Below are 24,909 nucleotides of genomic sequence, written 5' to 3' on the forward strand. Positions count from 1 at the left end.
TGTATGGTAGTAGAGTGCGTTCTGTACTTTTATTTGATTTATCTTTTGTCCAAGTATGATTCACGAATCTTTGCCCCAGCGATGATGTCACCAAAAATTGCCCAAATATCGCTGAAATTCTTGCTTCATCTTACCAATATTTCCTCATTTATTCGCTTTCAGATTCTTTGATGTGTCTTTTTCATTGAATGGACGCATCGGAATGGAGTCGCACTGCACGAGATTTCCAGTGTGGAGAGGGTCGCTTGGGATTGTGTCCTGGTTTATTTTGGTCCTATCGTCGACCAGCGTGGATGCGGACGTGCCGTGTCGGAGTGCGAGGAAAGGCGTGATACCGGGCGAGGTGACTGTGGGCTTGCTTGTCCCGTTCACGGCGCCGAGTGCGGACGGATTATCATGTGACGAGAATGGGGCGATTTCTGATGTGGACAGAATCCAACTGATCGAGGCAGCCATCTACGCAACCAATTCAGGAGGAGGGCAGAACATAGGTGTGGTATTTTGTCTCTTCTCTATCTCTGTCTCTCTCTCTCTCTCTCTCTCTCTTCGACTTCCTTTCTTTCTCTCTCAGTAAATATTTTCTCATATCTTTCTCTCTGTCACGTGTTTGCCTGCATGTGCCTCTTCATTGTCTCTGTTTGTTTTTTACTGCGACTGAGTCATGTTTTATCTTTTCTGTGTGATATGATAGCATTCCGCAGGGGAAAAAAGCTCCGTTTTATTGAAAGATATATACTCCGGTTTTGATTTAGAAAAATTCAGATTCGTAATTTTGAGATATCCCTCCGGGCATTGTTATGATAATCACTCCTTGCAATAACCGCTCTTCTGCTGAGTATGTTAGGCATTGTGTGTTCACATTGGTCTCTCTTTCCTCAAACTTTATAAATTATATACATCATGTGTGTGTGTGTGTGTGTGTGTGTGTGTATCTGTGTGCATCTGTCTCATTGTCTGTTATATATATCATGTGTGTGTGTATGTGTGTGCGTGTGTGTATATCTGTGTGTATCTGTGTCATTATCTGCTTTGTATTATAAAGTGTAATCAATACCCCTTAACTGGAAAAGTATTGCATTTACACACATCATTTAAAATTCGATGAGGCAGATGAATCGCAACCTTGTGAATGATAAAGCAGGTTAGCATAAAGGTATCATTAAAGGTATTCATGCCTCAAAACTTAATGGTAATGGCTCATTTCGTCACGACTACATTGTTCCAAGTCAACGCCGTGTATTCTTTGATTAGGTGCGTAGGGTATAACTGTAAGTATATCATGTCAGACAATCAGCAAACACGATCTTTCTTGTTTTTATACGAATTGGTTTACAAAACAAGTTTTGAACTCTGACACTCGATGTACCTGAGGAGCCCAACATGAATAGTGAATCAAGCATTAAAACACTAAGTCCGCAAAGAAATATTGCGTATAAAAGAAGGTGAGAGCACACTTTCGTCAGTGATACGTAAAGAGAATAATGTGAAACATGGTTGATACAAACGTATTTGATTCAGAACAAATCGTTCTCAAAAAGAAAAATAGGGAGCCTATGTTTCAAATGTATATCTCCACGTTGATAATTATGCCAACGAAATCACCCATTAAAATAATACATAATTACATGATGCAGACATTCAATCTTCATGAGTATACGGACGGCTATCATATATTCAGGACAGTTTATCCGCATATATGTCTTCAATGATTCATCTCCTAGGTCTTGAGGTGTTGGACACGTGCAATTCTGCCAAGGTATCTGTGGAGCAATCGATAGCATACCTATCGGAGCGAGCGACTCCAACAGCGTCCGGTCTGTCTTTGTGCGACAGCGCCGCCTACCGTCCAGGTGAGCTCAAGCTGCACAGCCATTCAGAGGGCTGCCTTTAATCAATTCAAACTTTCAGGAACTTACGGTTGAGCTGCATGATTTTACACAAAAGATGAAATACTGTATGTATTAGTTCTTTATACCTGCGATGTGATGCCGGGCCCTAGAGTGCATTATTTTCATGGTAGGAACATGTTTTGTTTCGCTGTGAAAGTTTACAAAATTCAATTTTGTCAAGCAAGTCCACACACAAAGGAATCACACACGTCAAACACGTGTCCTACAGTGTATATTCTGGCAAACATAATTATGAATAAATTGTGTACTCTAGAAACATAAGATTACAGATAGTAGTCTCACACTGCAACATAGTTTCAAACTTTGTTGGAAAGCGTACTCTTGTTGCCAACATGGTGAGTACGTGTTATTCTATGAAAACAAAACAACACAATAGACTGCACATTTCAATTTTCTGCCATATCCTTCCACCTTACCCCCATTTCAAGTTGTCATTGGTCAGCTGGAAAACGACGCTGGCCCTGCTGTGTCATCTCTCCTAACCGATGCCAGGGTGCCGGTCATCAGCTACGCCGCCACACTGACCGAACTGACCGCTAATCCAGAGTACCGATTCTTCTCCCGTAACATACCATCAGATGACGACATCGCGCGGGTAGGAAGTACATGGTTGAAAAATTTAGTATTACAAGTCTTCGTCTTCCCCATCACTCTTTTTTGTATAATACCTTTAAGTTGGAGGGTGCATCTCTAGTGAATTTCATTCCATATTATGGTCTCCTCTCCTTCTCGTTCTCCCGTATCTACCTCCACGCCATGCCATTGTCTGTCCTCTTTTTTTTTCTGCCCGTATTTTTCTTCTTTGTTATTTTCTAGTCCGCGATATCATAATATGCTTACGTCTCCGTGCATGTCTCATTACTTTTTTTCGTCGATTTTAGTTATAGCAATAATTTCGTTACTTTGAAAGCAACGTGAACAGCTGCCTTCAGTCAATTAGATGCTTACCCCCTAATGTTAATATCCTCCACATGTCCTGCAGGGTAATTTTCTGTCTTTCCCGCTATGAGCAAAACTGCATTTCTCAGGGTGCTCGATTCTAATGTAAACAAGGTAGGGCCTATCATAGTCGAAGAAAATTTTGAATATATGATGCCACTATGTTGGGCAAATTTTGAGTTGAGAATAGATAGGCATGAGCAGGTGGCCTCGTAAAATGCATCATCTCTCCATATGTTTCTAAGGCTATGGTGGACGTTCTCAAGCGGATGGGATGGACCTATGTGGCGGTGATTGCCTCAGATACAACCGACGGCAACGGAGCCGGAGAAACATTTCGGGATGTTGCCGAGGCAAACGGCATATGCGTGTCCGTGTTTAACGTCATCGCCGAGGGGACGACAGAATCAGGCGACTTCGACACTGCCTTGGCCGACATCGCTGCGAATAGCAATCTCAGAGTCGTGGTACTGTTTGTTTCGTCCGACCTTGCAAGAGGGCTATTCGATGCGGCCAGTCGGCTGCCTTCTGTCAATCTGCAATGGGTAAGTACCAACCATGTTATCTTCATCAGTGGTTATCAAGTGTGCTTCTGTGAAAATTTCTCGGCAACATCTGAACTGGTTGCTAGTTGGTGTCTCTAAGATTTTTTTTTTCTGTTGTAAAAGTAGGCCTTGTTTTGTTTTTTTTCTTTTTATGGAAGATGCATCTTCACTGATCATCAACCTTTCTGCCGCTATGTTTTACACAGATGGCCGGCCACAGAACTCTCCTTGATCCCAGCAGTTTGGACCAGCAACCTTTGATCACACGTGGTCTTCTTGGTGTGTTACCAAGTTCGTTCCTCGACACCCAGACAAATTTCGACACCTACTTCCAAAACCTGACGCCCGACACGGTCAACACCACTGCAGATCCATGGTTCCTCGATTATTGGCAAGAGAAGCTGGGATGCAACATCGGCTCAGCAAGCGGCTCAACTCCCCAGTGCGGCCCGACGCACGTCCAACAACATCGCGACACCTACGTCAGAAACCCGTACGTGTCCTCGGTCTTGGCGGCCATGTACATAGCGGGACATAGCTCAAATACCTTCCAGCTATCAAGGTGTGGCAGCATCGATAACTTCTGTGACGCTTTTGCCACCGCCTCTCCGACGGAATGGCTAGATGCCATACGCGCGTATCGACTTCAGGCCCAGTCCAGCACAGAGGGATTCCGCACAGACGGCAGCACGTTGGACACTGAGCTGACGATTGTTAACATGAGGACCTCAGCAACATCCGGCTACTCCCTGCAAGAGGTGTAGTATAAAACAGTCCAAGAATCTTGAATCACGTGTTACTTCGATGAGATATGATCATCCATGATGCCTGGTACTTTACCTCTAGCTAGATTAGATACCCGGAGGCGCCAAAGTCAAATACAAATGGCATTCACTCATAGTGAATTACCAATTGCCATTCGTTTGGAGTAGGGCTTATTCAGCCAGTCTAATCTTATGATTCTACCTCTTTTGATATTTGCAGACTTTACTTCAATAATGACAAAAGACAGATAGAGAGGAAGGTGATAAAAGAATACAAAAAAATAAACAGTAATGACATTGAAAGAAAACGGGATTATGACGGAAAAGACACTATAGTGATAAAACAGGTGATAGGGTGAGGAAGGACAAGAGGTAGAGGAGAAAAAGAAGAAGATAACTCAGTTACTGATTTTGATTCTTCTTCCCCGCTGTCATCTCACACAGGTATCAACCTGGAAAGACGGCACATCGACCTTTGACCCGAATGGTGTCGAAGTGTGGACAGGCTTGAACGCGCAGCCTGTCCAATCCACCTGCGGGGCCGAATGTCGTGATCAAGCTTGTGTCTCAGCAACAAGCAACGATACCATGGTAATGCCAAATGCCGAGATATTAAGTCGATTTTGACGAGGAAGACATTTTATGCCATCTTATAAGGGTGCACGTCACGAAACCGACACCCACGAGTTATACAGCCCACGAGTCATACAGCTCATGAGTTCGACACTAAGCACACAAGGCCTACGAAACCGACACATTAAACCACGTTTTTTTATCTGTCGAACTCGAGGGCTGTTTTTACCTAGTATCGGTCTCATGGGCCTTATTTGCCCAGTGTCGAACTTGTGGGCTGTTGAACTCGTGGGCTGTATGACTCATTGGTGTCGGTTTTGTGGGATGACTCCTCGTATAACTCAATTTCATGTTTCCCGTTGATCTGGTGGTGATGACATACTGGTTCAATATCGGACTTCCTATCATAGGGCTTAGCGTCAAAGTTTGATCCTATACACATATACGTAGATATATGCAAGGCACATAGGACGTTTCATTTATTCCGTATACTGTGATTCATTGCTGATGAAACTAGGGTAAAATAACGTCTCTTCCAGGGAGTAAAGTTCAATTTCTTGCTCGTCTACATTTGTTCCGGTTAGGCTTTTCAACATTCTCAATTCCAAACCATTGTAACTCGATATCTTGAGATTTGATTGATGACACTATTGAGCCCAACAACAATAATAAGCTATTGATATGTGTCCGCGTATTTTTAACATGCGCCCATGATTTCTGTTGCTGCTGTCGAACACTGAGCTCACAATCAGGAATCTCGTCACATCAAGGTATGAACCACTGACGTACCATGCCGTTGCTGATCGTATGATGCCTTTGAAACGCATTCCCCTTAGGTCTACCAACCCGGGGACCTGATTCTTGGCGGTCTGTTCTCTGTGCACAATTGGGACTCAGTAAACGAAGCTTGTGGTGAGATCCGGAAGGAGGGAGTACTTCGACTGGAAGCGATGCTCTACCAACTGGACCAAATCAATCAGGACAACGATCTGCTCCCTAGTATCACGCTGGGTGTTGACGCCTTCGACACCTGCTCCAATGCACTTCAAGCAGGCAAGCTTCTTGTTGGTTTCTTGGCTCGTTGTCCACGCAGCCATAACCAAACACTCGTTTGTATATATACATCGCAAGGGTGAACAATATCCCCACTGAACCAGAGTGCTAGCCGGGAGTGTTACAGAGGGTTGATCGCTGCCATGCAACTAAAAATCTATGTCCCACGTAATTCTCACATAGTTTTCGTCTGCTTATACAAATGAGTTCACGGTGTACCAACTAGAAGTACCGAACTGTTCATTCATTTTTTTTTCTGTTCTCTAAAACCCCGACTACCATAGTAATTACGCTCTTTATGTAGAATTATTAAAGTGAAGGCTCATTCTCCTCCGGCAACCTGAAGTAAACTGAAACATTCTGTGAGTAGGCTGGAGAAAGACATTCTGTCTGAGCGATTCTGACATTGCTGATCTAAGTGTTATGTAGATCTAGTCTTTCTATCTAGTGAAATATATCATCATGACGTCATACTTTTTGTTTGTTTGTTTGTTTGAAGGTCTTGCAAGCCAGCGATTCATCACGAGCGCAGAGTTTGGGAAGAGTGGTTTCGGAGAGCGAATCACGGATGACGGTCAACAGGAGCTCGTGTACGGCGTTATCGGGCCAAGCAGCGATCAGGAGCTCATCACAACAAATCGTGTGCTGTCGCTCTACGAGGTCCCAATCATTAGCTACGAGTCGAGCAGCTCCACATTGTCGAGTTCGACTAATTACCCGAACGTCGCCAGAGTGACAGCCGTCAACTACGCCGATACAATACCGCTAGCTCGGGCACTTGCCGAGGGCGGGTTTAAGTACGTGCAGGTTGTGTACACCAGTTCGTACAGCTCCGCCTCTTCCGTATTTAACAGCATTGGGAATCAAGTAAGAATGAAATCCCCATCTTGGAAATAAGATGATAAATCTTGGGTTATGAGGTCAGATAAGAATGCCGTAAGTCTACCAGCTGAAATCTATCGATATCACAAAATTCGGCAGAATTAAGATTGTGTACTTGAGATCAAAATACACCATCTCATTTATCATTTTAGTACTTGCTCCAACTAGAATTTGTGTGCGTGATGAATCATAAGGACATACAATGAAATGTGATGATAGTGATTATATTATAGTAATGATAATGTTGGTAACTTTTGTCTTTCCATCACGCCTTTACTTTTTTAACATGTTATACACTCGGTCATCGGAATCAGAGTCTTTCCTGGTGTGAATTTGCTTCATTCCTCATAGATTATTCTAACTAGACTGCTTCCTTTTTAGTGCACATTGCATGTTAAACTTACCAAGAACATCCAACTTCCTATCGGATACACATAATACCAATTTCAGTTACCTCCTGATGCAATTTTGTGTCGTTTATTTGTGTCGTTTTGTACGACTGGGAACATTGATTAGGCACGATTTCTTGCAAAAGCCTTCAGACCCATTGTGTCCCTATCCCCAGATACCACAATCATGACTCGCATTGATGGGGAAACGTCAGTGGTAGGCCAGGGGGGCCCTCTACGAGGCCACCTGTCAATAATGTTTTAGAAGTATAGGCCTATTGTTGTTATTATCATTTGTACTAGTAGTATCGATATCATTACCAATATCAATCTTCTTGTTGTTATTGTTGTTTATATCTTCCTCCGCAGCATAACCTCTGCGTGTCGCAGGCTCTTAGGGTCTCAGAGACGTCGACGCAGGCCGATTGGGATGACGTCATCACTAAGCTGGACTCCCGTCCGGAGGCCAAGGTGGTGGTGATTCTTACCGAGGCGTCGGTAGCCCAAATCTTCATTACCCAGCTGCAGACCAGAGGCCTTACGGGACGCTATTACCTCGTGGGAAACAACGCTTTTCCCTTCGACGAAGTCTCGGCAAGCTACCCCGAGATCCTTAACGGTTCGTGTCGGTGCAATGGGAGGCAGATGAAGTGGTTTTAGGATTAGGTTGTTGAAATTACGATTACCGTCTAAATGCGATGGTGTTGACTTCAGTGATGGTGTGTAAAACAATCATGAGAGAAACGTATGAACAATTAACTGAAGGCGCAGATACTAAACTAAGATCATTCAGTTTCTCAAGTAGACCTAGTTCCCTGTGTTGCAATCATACATTCTCTAAGCTACCCGTGTAGATGATACGTCCATCTATGAGTTTGCACGCACATGTATGCCTGTCTCACTGTTACAGGGACATAATTATGCAGCAGAGTGAATTTTTTCCTTCAAAAAATGAAAAGTTACCGTCAAATGTAGACCGAAACTCGGTTCTAAAGTACGGCACATTTTCTCATTTAATCCGAACTCAAAGGCACATAGTGGAGTGAATCTGAACAAAGCATATGAATTCTATACCGAGCACCCTTTCACGAGAATATTTTCAATTGGCTCCCACCTCTCGACTCAAGGTATCACCATCGTGGAGAGACAGGATCGCCAGTATCCCTCATCACTTCGTTCCTATCTCCTCGGTCTGCGACCGGAGACTAATGTGAGGAATCCCTGGTTTGCGGAATTTTGGATGAACCGCTTCCAGTGTCGTCTAGACGGGTATCAGTCAGCATACACCAACCTGTGTACAGGTAAGCACGATGTAATCACACTGTCATTACGGTTCTAATTTTTATATGATTGCTGCAATGTATCGTCAACACCAATATTGGCTTTAATTAATTAATACACAAGGGACGAAGAACATTCGGTATTCATTGGAATGCGGCAGTAGACCTACATTGTACCAGGCACAACGTGTCGAGTGTACAATGTCTATACGTAGACATGGGTACATTTAGTGTCGTTTCTGTGAAGGGGGACTGTTCATTAGAATCGGTGAAAGCAAAAGTGTGACGTAACTGGATCCCTCACGAGTCATTTTCACAATGCTTGAACGCGCATGCATGCACACGTACACACACACACACACACATATTATATACATAAATCATTGATGATTCTTTAACAAGGTTTAAAGAATGACACTTGTCGGGAGAACATCAAGATATGGATTGAATTTCTATGACAATATGCTGTCTTACTGAGCCAAGTCGGGCATCACTGTCCTATACTATTTACCTCATAATACCGCATACTTATAACCCTTCTCCACCAAACCGTAACAAGTATGATATTCGTAATGACATTGTTCGAAACTCATGCTTCATTATCGTTCCGTTGCAAACCGAATCTTGCTGCAGGCTCAGAAACGCTCGACGACTCCGACATCGACGACAAAGGCATCGGTGACGTCATCGACGCAACGTACATCATGGCCGTAGCACTCAATGCTCTGCAGGAGGAGTCGTGCAACGCTGCGGGGGTGGTCTGCATTGAGATGACCACTAGCCCTGGGAGCGATCTCTTCCGTCTTATCACCAGTCAGAACTTGCGTAGTCCCCTCGGTGACGATCGACAAATTCGCTTTAACTCGATCGGGGATGCCGTCGAAAGTTTCTATATTAACAACTATGTCATGGGAGCCGGTCGGCTGCAGTCAGTGCTGGTTCGTTTCCGCTGATGTAGATATAGCCGCTAGCTCGGTCATACTTTTTATGGTTGGAGCATTATGGTATTCTCAAGGTCGGACATACTCCAGTACGTCTCTTTCGGTGTTGATGAAATGAAAACAAACAGCTTGCCTGTACAGTACATTGCGTAGCTTGAGCTATTATGCATGCTATGAATGTAGTAATAGTGTATGCAATTAGCCTGATGCAGTGTACAAATCTACACAGAGGACACGGTACGGCGTCGATGTTCAGAATCCCCGATCTGCCATTTTCTTGTCGTCATTTGTCAATAAAGTTTCTTGTGGCAATCCAAAATGATGAGATGTACCATATCTGACATTTTCATAACATTATAAACAAATTTTTTGGAAAAGTAGATGATTTCGTTTCAAAATACGCCGATCGATCTCTGGTTGGTTTGCGCTCCAGCCGCTCCTAAATGCCCGATGTTCGACCATGAGAATAGTAATCTTTCCAACTGTTAGAATGAAATCAAAGACTTAAGTCTTGTGCACTGCATACAGTATATCGTTAAATGGACAAGATATTCTTACAGTACAATCTCTCTTGACCAGGGTCTACAAATGCCTTACTGGCGATGTTGGAGTTCTTATTGTGACGAGACCTTCTGGTAAAACAATGTTCATTATCCATTCTTGGAGACAATGACGAAAGTTTGATGCTTTGTTGGACCCATCCTGTTTCATACAAAAGAAATGACAATAGACATCAAGTAATGATTGTTTTGAGTTGTTCAACTGCATATTATTTGTAATTTGCAATGCCATGTTTAGTTGGTCCTGACATAATTCCAAAACACATTTGGTCTCTTTAAAAGCTATCAGGATAATGATGTTATTAATGATGACATTCTGTGTTTTTTTAATATGTTATTCAGATTGCGTCATACATCTCGTACAGCTTTGTCAAGACATCCGCCGAGATCACGGTAGTCGACGAAAACGGAGCCCGGATCAGCGGTCCTGTGGTCGAATGCACGGGTTTGTGCGATGAGTGTACGAAGATTGACAAGGGTTCCACAGCGACCTCTGCCACGCAGGCTGATATCTGGATAGGAGGTACTCTGCAATGAACTCGACACATTTTCTGTAGAGTGTAGCATATCTTGTAGTAGCGTAGGGGTGCTGTGGGTTAGTGGATAAGACTCCCGACTCCCAAACGGAGGACCCAAGTTCGATTCTAGCCCAGTGCTTACACAAGATGTATTTTTACCCACAGTGTCCCTCTCGACCCAGGTGTATAAATGGGTACCTGGCAACGCTAGGGTAATGATAATGGCAGGGCCCTCTGGTAGAGCAGTGGCAACGCTGAAGAGGCTACTAGATAAAGAAGACCTTGTTATTATTATACATGTATTATCATCATTATTATTACTATTGTTATTATCATCATCATTATTATTGTTATTATATTCTGACAAGTCTATGCCATAGGGCGAAGTTTGACAGAGACGATTAACACGACAGGGGTCAGCTTCATGACAGCCTTGTAAGAGACTTTTCGCTCATAAGGCACACTTAATAATGAGAGACTTCATGAAATGGATTTTACTTCTCTTTGAAAGTCTCTCATAGCTACCTATTATGGGCGACTTTGGCCATTCTGAGATTATGTATGTTATGACATCATGAAACTGACCCTAGGAATACCACCTGGGGCGTCCTTCTGCGGATAGTATTTATACTGCAGTCATTTCTTTGTAATATCATATTCAGACCTTGACAAATAGACTTGTCCTGTAGTAGATTAGTACTGAGGAGTAGTATACGTAGCAGTAGCAGTGGGGTATACATTCCGGTATACATTTAGAAGAGTGGGTGCGATTTCACATAATGTGCGGGGGGGGGGGTGGAAACACTAAAGGCAAAACAATTATAACCTCGCGCTGAAGAATAGAAGATGCATGTATATCTATAACCTTAAACAGCACCTGAGCGTTCGCATTTTAACTGAAATTCAACAATCCGGTGCACACTTTCCGTGGGATGTTTGGAAATTTGTCAATAAAAATGTTTTACCCTTGGACAAGCTTCGCTGATACTAATCTGTCAAATATGCCAACAAAACGACAACAACAGCAAAAAGAATATTTAGCTTTAAAAATTTCAGGGCTGACGCGTTTCCCGCCTCCACCCCCCCCCCCCCCCGACCTACGATAGAATTACAATGATAGTGTCGCTAGTATGTTAGTGACATTCTCAGAAGCAACATGCCTTGTCGTGTAACAAGAATCGTCACCTCTTCAAAAGTTGCCTCAAAATTGAGTTTTTCGAACGAAGTTGGTGGTAACAGCTAGTGCTTATCCAATGTTTCTTTGGCTAGACATCGTCAACGTCAGGCTGAAAATGATTTATCAGACGTCACTAAACACCACTGTCCGTTCAATTTAATCTAATAGAATAATAAGTCGTTTAATCGTTAAAGCTTCTGATCACAATTATGTTATATTGCTCTGCCATTTAGCTTGATATGAGAATCAATATTGATTAATATCCAAAATCTGGTGTCCATTGCAATATCTAGGATTTTTTGACATCACCGAGCCTGAAGCTGACCAGTTCACATGCTCTGACACGGTCAATGACTACAACATCCAGCTGGTCGAAGCATTCCTCTTCGCCATCGACCAAGTCAACGAGGATGACTCGATCCTGACTAATTTCAAACTCGGAGGCATTGGCTTCGATACCTGTGGCAGTGCGGAGAAGGCCCGTCGTGAAATATCAAACTTTGTTGGCGGCAGTGTGGAGTATCGGTCGGGCTACTTCACTACCAGCATCAGCGTGGCGGGTATCGTCGGCGACCAGACTAGTGATGTCTCAATCGCGATCGCTGATACCTTGAATAGTTTCATGGTTAATCAGGTCAGTTATGGAGCATCAAGCACTGAGCTCAGCGATCACGAAAAATATCCCTATTTTCTGAGGACTGTTCCATCGGATACACAGCAAGCAAGTGCGATGGTTGCACTCATTCAGCGATTCGACTGGTCGTATGTTTCTGTCGTCTATTCCGACAACGCGTATGGAAATGACATTTACGAAATATTCCGAAAGCAGGCACAGGAACAGGGTATTTGCATAGCAATGGCGATCAGTGTCATGGCTACTGGGGTGGTAGACTATACAAGGATCGTTAATCAACTAACTGTAAATCCTCAATCCAAGGTCGTGATTCTATTGACCTCTGACTTCCACACGAAGGGGGTTCTAGATGCCGCAGAAGAACTTGGTGTCAACGACCTGCAGTGGATTGGTGGGGACACGTGGGGGTCCCGGGAGTACGTCACAGAGGATGCCATGACTACGGCAAGAGGCGCCCTCATCGTTGAGTTACCGAATCCAGAAATTCAGGCATTTTATGACTATTTCATCAAGCTAACGCCCTATGGCAACAACCGCAATCCCTGGTGGAGGCAATTCATTATGGACATATTTGAGTGCCAGGTCAGTGGGCTACCAACCCGCTTCCCAAACTTTTGCTATCCTCTCGCCCCTGACTGGACGGGAAGGTTCACCCTCGAATCAGAAGTAAGCTACATCATGAATGCAGTGCGAGCAATGGCGATCGGACTGGACGAGGCTATTAAGAGCCTCTGTCCAGATATTGACATCTATGAAAGCTGCGACGAGATCTACTCCAACCCGACGGTTGTCCACAACCACATCCTGCAGGCCGCGTTCACCGGTGCTGACGGCTCGCTGTTTAGCTTTGATGACAATGGGGATGGACAACCGCTCTATGACATCATCAACCTAATAGACGAGGGCGGCAATCTGACCTACTACAAGGTATGAATATTCATATTCACAGCCCTGTTTGGGTAATGCCCATTTTTTTTTTTTTTTTTTTTTACGTCTCTCGGGTTGGTTCAGCGCAGTTTAGATCAAAGTTGGACGTTAATGTGTGCGAAATGACAACAGTGGAATATTTTATCCTCATTATTTATATATGTTTGAACTCTCTATGTAAAGGGTATCCAACTCCTTCATATATACACCTTTATGTTTATGTTACATGTTGTTTTTGCAATGTATTGCAACAAACTACACACTTAGGGGTTCAGCCTGGTTTCGTTTTATCGAATTCATGTGTCTTTTATCACTTTGCCACTTATGTTCAGGTCGGTGTCTGGAACTCCGATAACCTTCAGATCCCTCCAAATACAGTCCGCTTTTATGACGGTATGTCTGAGGTGAATTCTTTGATCAGTCAGTGTTCCGGTCGCTGCGCCGAATGTTCGACAGCATCTGCAGTCCAAACTACGACGATCCAGCGCCAGGGTGAACTCCAGATCCCAGCTCTGTTTGCGGCTCACAGTTCTTCCAACGACATCAACAGAGAATGCGGAGATCTGCGCTACCAGGGTGTATTTGAGGCAGAAGCTCTTCTCTTCGCCGTCAATGCCATCAACGAAGACGAGGGCCTCCTCCCTGGAGTCACTGTTGGCACTGTGACTTTTGACACCTGTCAGAGTGCAGGTCGCTGGAGTGGGCTGCTCTCAGGGTTCTTAAGTGGTGCGACGACTGGAGACCATCAGCCGTGGTTCCAGATTGCCGGTGTCATTGGCGGAGGGAATGTCGCGATTGACTCGGCGGATATTGCCGGTCAATATCAATACATGCAGGTTCGTCAACTTGAGTTGTCGTCTTTCGAAAACCATTTAATATCCATTTCTGCTGTGACATTACTAGGAACCACTGTAGTTTATTCTCTTTCCGTCCCAGTCGACTAGACAGCAAGTGTTCCGAATCGAGTAAAGGGAACGTATACTTGACCTTGACTTCCATATTATGAATATGATATCCAAACCTGATAATAAAACTGGTAAGACAAAGTGGGATCCCCTTCCTTATAAGCTGCTGGTGACACAATTTCAAGGCAGTGTTCTCAGGCTGTCTGTAGAAATTTACGCTGCTCTGAGCATTTGGCATGGGAATCGAATTTGCCACTTAGGAGGTTGCTTTTATAAATGTATGATAGGATGAATAAAATTTTGTCAATGGTTACTATCCTCATACCAGTGAGTTTTGGGGATAACTTCGATTGTGCACATGAAAGTGCTGTCGATCGAAGTTGCAGTAATTTTAAGTTTCAATACAACAATTTCTCTTCGTGCAGTAACCAAAAATGAAGAACGGTAGTGACTACCAAAGTAATGCCCAAATAATAATATAGCTGAACTATACATAGGATATTTCTCTTTACGGAAGGGTGAAAGTTAGGGAAGACAGAAATCAAATGTACTAACGACAAAAAGCTATGACTACACTAGAACATAAACGTCTGGAGACTTATTTTCTTTGTTTATATTTGAAATTATGAATAGGCAACATATTCTTCGATTACCACCACGGACGACGATCCGAGCAGTCTCCTGAGTGTAGCTGAGAGCAATAATCACAAAGCCAGGGCACTGACCGATCTCCTGCTTTACTACAACTGGAATCTAGTCGGTGTTGTGTACGACTCAAGTGATTTTCAACAACGAGAACGTAAGTATATGTCACTATAACACGATTGACGTTTGCCACGAAACTTATATCGACAAATTCAATTGTACATGAGAACCAGAGACCTATTTCCGCTTATCTTAATGCCGTCTAGGTCTCAAGGTTTAGATATTGAATCAAATATTGATTATAAGTATAAAATCTTTCATATAGGCTTGGAGATTGCATAGAATCATGAATGCAGATATGGAAAGTTTCGGTTGTAAAGCTCATCATCTCATCATGAATTTTCAGAAAACAGCATGACTTACTGATTCAAGGGAACAAGGCTTTGGCGATAATCATGTATACGCTACTACTAGTCCTAGTGACAGTGGTGTATTTATTGATACTTTAGCTGCAACAAGAAATTTACACAGCAAGAAGTCTCTAAGAGTAACTTGGAGTATCTTTATTCCCACATGTCACAAAAAGGTAACAAAAATAGAGAACGTCCATTATTGTTTAATGATGAAGATGTAAGTACAGGTCCTATCTTTAACAACAGATAAATAATATAAAGAGATAAACACGTTTTAAAAGATACTGCAAACCGTGGATTTCTTTAAGCTGCATTGATATTTGTGGGAGCAAATGGTTTGCATCCCAATTTTTTTGAGATATTGTAAAGACACCGATAGTCATTATGATGTTCGAGGTTGGAGTTTGACTAGTTTGATAGACTTGAGATTAGTCTGAGTTGGGTTTTTTTTTTGTATCCGCGTGCTTCATTTTGTTCTTCCCTGTATAATCACTAAACAGGATATAATAGCAAAGAAAGAAACACCATTTATCTGTAAAATGTTTCACTGACTGGTATTTCAAACATACATTTGACATACGCCTTGAAATCTCAAAATATATTTTCTCTTCATGCTCATATACAAAACTTTATGGCACTGATCATGATAGATTATAATACACGTATAACGATAGATCATATATCTCTCTGGTGGAGGTTGTGTATGTATCAGTCGATCTTGGTGATATCAAGAGAATATTTGTCACTTTTGTTCTCCTTCACAAAATGCAGTCGCTTCAGCATTCGAGGACGCTGCCGACAACCAGGGCATTTACGTGGGCTTAGAGGTCGCTTTGACAACCGACAACATCCTGGCAGCACACCTAGCTTTCCAGAATAGTGAAAGCATCAATGTTGTTGTCGTCTTTGCAGACAAGCCCTTGTCTAAATCCTTCCTAGATAGTGCTACCACAGATGGGTCAGAAGGTTCGCGCCGACTAACGTTTATCTTGGCTTTTCCAAGGAGGTTTTCGGCCACCGAAATTACCTCGAATTTTGCAGGTTCTCTTGCATTCTTCCAGCTTTCACCACCATCCAATTTTCAGCAGTACGTGACCACTCTGAGCGCTGAAGATGAGAATGCTAGCCCATGGTTCGTTGACTACATCGAGGACAAGTACGACTGCGACGCTGACGGAGACGCTGAGCGTCAATCTCCATGTCTAGGCTCAGAGAGAGCGTCGGTCACCGATATAGAAAACTATGGCTCTGCGGCTTCCCTCGTCATTGATGCGGTTTACACTATCGCACGAGGGACGGACAACCTTTTACGCCAACTCTGTGGGGACAACTATTCGGGTTTCTGCACCGAGTTTCTGGAAGCTGAGCCCCAAGCATTACGGAATGCTATTGCTGGTGTTTCATTTATCGGTAGTGATGGAAAACCTGTGAGATATGTTGACCAAGTTCGTGAGCCCCTGTTTGAAATATGGAATGGACAGGAATCTGAGGGTAGCGTGGACTTTGCTGGGGTAAGGACTTCCAGTTTCTTATCTCCCATAAATTCAATTGATGATGTATTTCCAATGTAATCTTGTAGAGTCTGTGTGTATACCAGTTAAGTTTCACGAAATCTGTTTGCTAGAAAGAAACAAAGTATAACTGATTAATTATCTGAACGTCCATTGATTCAAATTCATTGAATTCATAATTTTCGGGTGTCACTTTGCAGCGGTTTTAAATTGTGTAGAGGAGCAATTTTAAAAAGACATGTGACGTTAATCTATTCTACATAAGAGATCGCAATCGGCCACCTTGGTCTGAAAAAGTTTCATTTCCCCCTCTAATTTAGGTTGGTACTTGGGAAATCGGAGACATACAGCTGAGAGTGAATGAAATAGAGCTCTATACGCCTGCTTCCCTCCCTGGCCCAGCCCGCTCACAATGTAGCGACTCTTCATTCTGCCGACCAGCCTCTCCTTCCACCACTGAACCATCCGGGACTAGGTCCTACGCCGCACGCCGCTCGTACTATTCTGGTGTCGGATTCTATGTCTTGATCATCATCGCCGCGGTTGGAGCACTCATTGCAGTTTTCGTGGGTTTAGTCGTCATCGTCCGGTGGAACAACCCCGCTGTTCGAGGCGTCTCCTCATTCCTCCACCTCACTCTCCTTCTCGGCATCCTACTCCTCTTCATCCTCGTCCCGCTCTACTACGCCCCCGCACTCACTGCGGTCTGTGGACTGCAGCGAGTGGTGACTGGTATCGCCTACGCCACCTGCTACAGTTCAGTCTTCCTCCTCGTAACCCGACTCTATCGCATCGGCGTCCGCGAGCGGCGGATCACCGGCAAGCGTGCCCCGATGATCAACAACGCGAGCCAAGCAATGCTCTTCGCGGTCTTATTCCTCATCGAGGTCGTGTTCCTCGTCCAGTGGCTCGTCCAGCAGCCTCCCTGGCACGTCGTTGAGGAAATGGTGACGGCCACTGAGGACAGTTCTCCAACTGGTCAAGTTTACTGTGGTTATGTACAGTTGGACATGGCAATAAGCCTTCTCTATGTGTATCTACTAATGGTGCTCTCTCTTGGGGCAGCTGTTCAAGCCTGGTGTTCGGTGAAAGTCGTCTTCAGCCGGGAATTCTCTGTGTACATGATCACTTTGAGTGGTAAATCCAACTCTTGTATATTTCACATGAATTAACGCATTGTCATTGATAATAAATCATTGCATTGTGCACGGTTACTGTAGGTCGGTCCCCTCCCCCCCCCCCCCCCCCTTCACAGTATCTGATCTCTTAATGAATTCAATAAGTATAAGTGAGCAAAATGATGAAATTATGTGTTTTACTTACATACAATGTGGTTGTTTTGTCGAAAATAAATAATATAGACTTCAAACTATGTGAAAATAGAGCATTATCATAACTCAATAATCACCATGTAGTTGATAGGAAGGCAGTGGTATACATGTTTCTTCAACTAGCGACCCGGAGTTTAAAATGCCTGCAACATTTAACAAGATGTTTTTCCCCCAGTGTCCCTCCTAACCCAAATATAAAGAATGGGTTGCTGGTAGTGCCAGGGTAATGATGAAAATGTGATTAATAATACTGTCCTATAGGTTAATTAGACCAGGAAGAATATATTCTATTTCCAGTATTGTTATCATCAAAATTTATATGTCCCTTTTGCAATTCCGAAAATTAGATTCCCTTCATAAGCTGGTATATTATCAGGGGCGGATCCAGGAATTCTGTAAAGGGGGGGGGGGGCGCAACTAATATTTCTGATGCCACTTCCGGGTTTCATTTCATTTTTTCTTTTTATTTCTTTTGTTTTTAACGATAAATAAGGGGGGGGGGGGTGGCGTGCGCCTCTTGCGCCCCCCTCTGGATCCGCCACTGATTATAGAGGTATATCAATTCAGACCTTTCCTCAGAATAATAAAACTGGAAACTTCTTAGTGCTGAAGGGGGAAACAATCCTATAGATTATCAGTGAATTTATTCGGATACCGAAAAAGTTGCAACGGTTATTCTCGGTACAAAAGGGGAGAGTATTTTCTAATTACATGAGGTTAGTTTTTCATGTTTAGATAAAAGCTCTAAGATTTGTTACAGTAAGATTTCATACATGATGTTGGGAGACATCATTCTTCAACCAGGCAAAATTTCGTAATGTTTACAAAAAAGATTTACGATATTTAAACTCATGATCATCATGATCATGATTATGATCATGATCATCATTATCACTATCGTTATTATGCCTTCTGATAAATATATCTCGACGTCATTCCACAGTGTGTATAATGGTCATGGTTGGTTGGATCATCGCCCTAGTCTTGGTCGAACGCGGCTCCGTCCGGCTTGTCTCCAGCATCGGCGCCATCGCCCAAGCCACCATCCTCCTCTTCGCGCTCATCATTCCCAAACTAAAAATATTGTTCATGGGAAACCACGACGAGTTTTGGGAGTCAGCCAGCGTTACGTCGAGCGAGTACGGCGGTGACCCAAGGGCCTCCAGTAAGCCAACCCTCAAGGAAGCATAATCTATCCTGTTTTATTAACATTTCACCTAATTAAGCACTGAAACCATTTCAGCGGGTTCATTCAATCTTTGTAATTCATTTCATTACTATAAGCAAACAAATTGAAACGACACCGTTCAAAATTTCTGTTTTGATGTTTCTTCATTAGTTGCTGCAGTAACAAAGAGTAATTTCGAAAAAAAAATATTGATAGAACCATAGGATACTCATTTTTTACACTCATATATCTTTATCAACGGTACAAGGGTATCACATTATTAGAACATTACCTATACCGAAGAAAGCTTATGACAATACAAATGTATTTGCAAAGTTTAATGCTTGCGTGTTGATTGTCTCAGAATGAAATACATATTCAGAAGTCGTCTGAAGTGCTCTGGTTTCTTATTTACGAAAGACATCTACAGAGTGTCGATTGCATGATGGTGAGTAGGTTAACCAATGTAAGCAAAACGAGGGCTAATCTCTTGATATGGACTTGTTTTGAGCTGTTTGACGCATACGGGAGTTAGATTAAGATTATCTGACGGTGCCTTTCACATAAAATAAAGCGCTCTTTCCCATTCTCATCATGCCATTGTTTGTTTGTTCACTTTCGAAGGAGACCTTTCACAGATAGATCGGCAACCTTTTGAGGGAGTAGAGGATAACCCTTACGAAGTACCAATTGACGGAGGCAACACACACGAGAATCCCGCCTACGAAAGCACTGGACCGGAAAAGTCTATGGATTTTACCAATTTTTAATGTCTGTAACGGAAGTACGCCTTTATCTATGCATAATAATCTTCAGTAGCAGCACCCAAATCAGACGAATATTATGATGTTTTGAAATCAGAGCGGCATGCTAGCATAACTGATGCTAGATCATGCTGCGACCCGATTCTCGAGCGAGAATAAAACTGCTCCGTCAATTTTCTTCATGTACACGAACAGAGGGTGCAGTTTCGTTGCCTCAGACCAATAGAGAAACTATGCACAGCTGCTGTTGCATGTTGATTTATGTTTATCCACGATAACCCCAATATCACTTATTAGGGCAATGAATATCTCAATACTTGTCACATACTAGTATTCTCCAATAATTATATACATCCTCCTGTTTTTCTTCAGGTTACCTGGATACACTCACAAAAAGCCTTCCAAACCAAGATTCTATCATTGACATCATCTGTTAATCACCGCTAATGTTATGATTAACAAGAGATATTACAATAATACATGCAAGTTATGCTCTGTCTGGGGGAAGGGGAATTACAATGTCTTTTATCAATCATGTTAATACACCGTACTTACAAGCAATGCTTGACAAAATAATGTCTTTGACAGAATCTTGGTTTAGAAGGTTTGTGGGCGTATGCAAGCAATCTGAGGAAAAACTGCATAAACGGTATAAGATAATAACATGGCACATAATTATTTACATATTCTTTTTTGCCACATAAGCAATAATGACGGTATTATAAATCAATACAACTCTTCAAGCATTTTCACTGAGAGTTCTTTTAATTAGACGAGTTATTGCTGCATGAGAACTGCTAATCTACGGTTCGAGAGGGCTAGATATGAAAGAAAATTGTATTACTAATGGTGAAAATAATGACAATACTTCGCTGTAAGCTGGCGCGCTCGGCTGGTCTCTAGCTTCACCATACAGCGAGAGGGCCTTGACAAAAGGCTAGGTAGATAGTAACACCGTTAACATGACGTATGTAGAACAAAAGTACCATGTGTCCGTGCCTGAGGTTAAATGTGTACTTATGGTTTTGTCTGTCTCTGAGTTTGATTTTCCTGGTCCAAATTGGAAGGCATAATGAATCTACAATTACTGACAGCAGCATGTTTCTTTTTCTTCTTTTTTTTTAAACCTTTCAAGGTAATAAGCTTCGATTGCTTCTCTTGCTTTTCCTCCTCTTCTTTGTCTTCAGTCTCTTTCCTTAAAGTGAAAAGAGGAGAACAGTATTTTCTAGAATGGGATTGAGGTCAAGGCTCTAAAATGTTCCGTTATAGGAGAGGTTCCTACACGTGGCATGTGCTTAAGAACTAACAGCTTCAGTTTCATCGTGAATCTGTTGCTTCCAACTTTGGAGGCGCTCTTCACAACATCATGATGCGAGTCTTCAGAGTGAAGTGTGATTGGAGCAATGTTCATGTCAAAAGTCAGTAATCATAATGGCCAGTATTGGATTCATGCGAAGGTGTGGTCTTTGTTTGTTTGTTTGTTTGTTTGTTTTTCCTTTCATTCCTGGGCATTTTAAACTTCTTACTCAATTTTGTTTACATACATACGCTGATTCGGATTCGTTAACAGTACATACTTAGTAATCTATTCGTTTGACTATTTTCCCTTCGGTGAACGGATAAGGAAAGACATCCACAAAACCCCGGTAACGGGTGATGTTCGTTATTCCGAAGATTTGTTAATCCAAAAATGAAATAAGGTTCGTTATTCCGAATATATGTGGTGTTATTCAGAATGTTCATTAGTTCGAAATTCGTTGCATTTAAAAGTGAGTTTACCAGACATGACACAATACTGAATCACTTAAACTTATAGTCTCACAGTTTCATAGCCTTAGCAATATTTTTATAACAGTTGATATCTCTATTAGAATTTCGTAGATTTGTTTAACTAGATGGCTGGTCCACCAGTTAGCTTTTATAAAAACTTTATATGTGCTAAGTAATCAGATATTCCAAAATATATTAAGAAAAGGGGAAAACCTGACAGCTTTTTCAGAAGACGTTCCTGGCTATACATGTATTTGCCTCTTACGACTAAGAATTTGATATCAATACAACATGATAGTTTTACATTTTTGTACATCTTCCGCTCTTTGCTTAGCAATCGTCATCGTATGGCGTGGTAGATAAAATATCTCAAGTTCGACTTAACCTTGTTCATTATTGGAGTGTATTCCATATTGTTCTTGTATTCATTCATTTTATGTGGTGCATGTTACAAAAGTTGTGTGTCATGAAAACCGCTTGATGTTGATAATGTAAATGCTATCACGGAAGTATCCTGGCTATATGACGCAGTGCATGTTGAGTGTCTTACATTTTACTTGAACACTACCAAAATTGATATTCGTGTTGTACCAGAGAAAATTGATTTGATTGATTTACGCATCGCTGTTAGATTGAGAAGTAATAAAAGCTTACGTAAGAGGTTACAAATCTTGTCTCGTCCGCTTCTGCACCATCTTTTCATTGCACCAACTCTAGTATGTATCTTGAAAATCAAACAATCTCACTATAATTTCCAGCGATATTTATCTCTGATCAAAAGTGTTATGATAAAATACAATTAAACAAACATCTTGCGGTAGAATTTGAATTACAATCAGACATGATAAAAGTTGGAGAATAAAGGCTCCACATAATCTTATTACAGTCAGTGACAGTGCACTTCCGTTATAACCAACACGGTTATAACGAAATTTTTGGATATAACAAAGTAAAATTCAGGGCCCAAAACTATTATCCTGATAATTATCTTTATATTCATTTTTGTTCGGATATAACGAAATTTCGATTATATAATATTAATAAAGAAAACTGCTGGTACGGTGAGGACGATTTATACGTTCTAACGGGAGTCGCCTGTGTGGACATCATGATTAAAAATGCAACGGCATTATTTTAACAACTTTACATATTTTATATAGTTTCGTTTTGGTAACTGGTTTGGCAAATGTACACCCCTCCTTCCTTCAGTCATCACTGTGGAGTTAATACAATTCTATAGATATCAAAAGTTCAGGATTTGACATGGGTTTTGGATTCCATGTCAAACAGGAAATCTAGAGAATTACTGTGCAAGCTAATCGAAAACGTATGTGGTACTGACGTCGAAATAATGAGTTATGTCAGTGTGCATAAAGTATACGATATAGGACTTGACACTTGTAGTTCCGTGACTGCCTTACAGAATATTCTATTCTGATGAAACGTCGATAGCTCTGTTGTTTGTAAATGTTATTATGCGTATTGAGGTCAATTTTGATCATAAATTTGACTGTCGAGAGGACTCGAGATCAAAATTTGCGTTCGTTGCTAGGCAATGATCATGTAAAAGTCGTTCGATAATTCTGAATTAGCTGTTAATCCCGAACCTTGTAACGTTATATTCTTGCAGATCGATGCGTTGATATTTGGACCATTCTTGCGACATTTTTAGGGATGGGCATTCTCTGTGGTCAGTGCCTTGACCATAATGATTATTTCGTGATGGTTATACACAGCTTCATTTTTGGTCAGACGTCTGATTTAATTATCAGCGGTTTACAAGGTCTCCTTGTTTTTCACATTTAGGCAGATACATTTTGCAATATACCGACTCTACCACCCGCACCTGCAAAACGACAACGACGACGACGACGACGACGACGACGACGGCAACCACAACAACAACAACAACAACATACAACATACAATACAATTTAGAAAAACAAAGGGCGAATCAATAAGACAGAAAAAACAAAGAATACGAAACTACATCCATAAGAACAACACAAACAAATCAAAAACAAATTCACACGGTACCGAAAAAAAAGAAAAGAAATGGGTGTTAAAGCCATCAAACAGTTACATAATCTTAGTAGGCCTATCACATATCAAATACCAACACCTACAAATAGCACATGTCCGTATAATCTCCTAACGTGAACTGCATAATCTATGACAAGGTGGTATAATACCAGATTATATCCGGGGAAAAAAATGTGACAATGCAAAGCTATCATTGTCAAATTTTCTTTAGCCTCGACAATGATTTAGGCAACTTTAAGTTATCATTTGATTGAGGGGTTGATCACCTATCGTTGGATATGAAGCATAATTATATATCACTTAAAAGTGTAGCAAAGCATTAGCAAAAGTGTCCTTAACGACAAATTCGAGGTTTAGAAAAATAAGTTCCAGCCAGAACTGTTAAGAGTATAGGAAGACATAATTTATAATAGAGAGAGAAAAGGAGAGATGGTGGGAGAGACAGACAGCGGAAGAAGAGGAAAGAGAGATCAATAGAGACAAGGAATGGAGGAGAGAGGAAAGATGGAAGTACAGGAGGACCTTGAACATGGACACCGAGATGTCTGGCAGGTGGGTATTTTAAAAGTTTATCATCGCTGTTCCCCAAGATTTTAAGACCTCTCGATCGTTCATTCGTCTAAATCATTGAATTTCATCATTAGTTAATGGTACCAGCGTGGCACCGGAGTAGAGGGACGATTTGGGGCTTTGCTTGTTTTGACCAAAGGGGGTCTATGTTCATCCCCTTCCGAAGATTCTGGAGCGAAATGACAGGCGATGTTTTCTTCGTAAGGAACATCTTTATTTGAGAGCAACTCTTCAATTTCAGTAACTTGATCTTAAAATCTCACACGAAGGTATTGTAAATGTGAGTTTCTTTTAGCCACACACCACCGTGACACTGATAGCAGCAAGCAGACTTTCACATACAGATTAACAAATGATAGATAAAAGACATATAAAACTGAGCCCCGTTTTATCAAGCGAGAGTTATCATTGATTTCCGCGACTTATAAATGGATAATCTAATTTGATAAAACATTCACAGATTATGCGGTACGAGGACCCCTCTCCTTCCGTCTGGCTTTGAGAGTGTGGGCGAGGAAGCAAAAGAGGGCGCTAGGGCTATTTTGCAACTTGCAACTGATGATCGTGTGTGGATGTAGCATGCAGTGAAGTGCAGTGCCGCATCATGCAGCAGTACAGTACGAGATCACTGATAAAATATACATCGTACACATTCACTACGCACGGTACGCAGATAGATCGAGGCTGCCGTCCACTG

At 42.0% G+C, this 24,909-nt stretch overlaps 1 protein-coding gene across 1 annotated transcript; it reads left to right on the forward strand.

The window, feature by feature from the left end:
• Positions 1-202: 202 nt before the first annotated feature.
• On the forward strand, positions 203-19,088 carry LOC139729652 (uncharacterized). Its single transcript, XM_071640578.1, has 18 exons — positions 203-491; positions 1,722-1,850; positions 2,339-2,505; positions 3,095-3,394; positions 3,601-4,152; positions 4,603-4,749; positions 5,568-5,784; positions 6,284-6,651; positions 7,425-7,674; positions 8,183-8,356; positions 8,969-9,273; positions 10,179-10,359; positions 11,825-13,092; positions 13,425-13,928; positions 14,631-14,796; positions 15,827-16,566; positions 16,887-17,703; positions 18,841-19,088. The coding sequence occupies exons 1-18, from the start codon at positions 203-205 to the stop codon at positions 19,086-19,088; spliced, it is 6,822 nt and encodes a 2,273-aa protein (XP_071496679.1).
• Positions 19,089-24,909: the final 5,821 nt, after the last annotated feature.

Source organism: Diadema antillarum, unplaced genomic scaffold (genome assembly GCF_040938485.1).
Source record: "Diadema antillarum isolate AM-2024a unplaced genomic scaffold, OU_Dant_1.0 seq00000248_RagTag, whole genome shotgun sequence".
NCBI lineage: Eukaryota > Metazoa > Echinodermata > Echinoidea > Diadematoida > Diadematidae > Diadema > Diadema antillarum.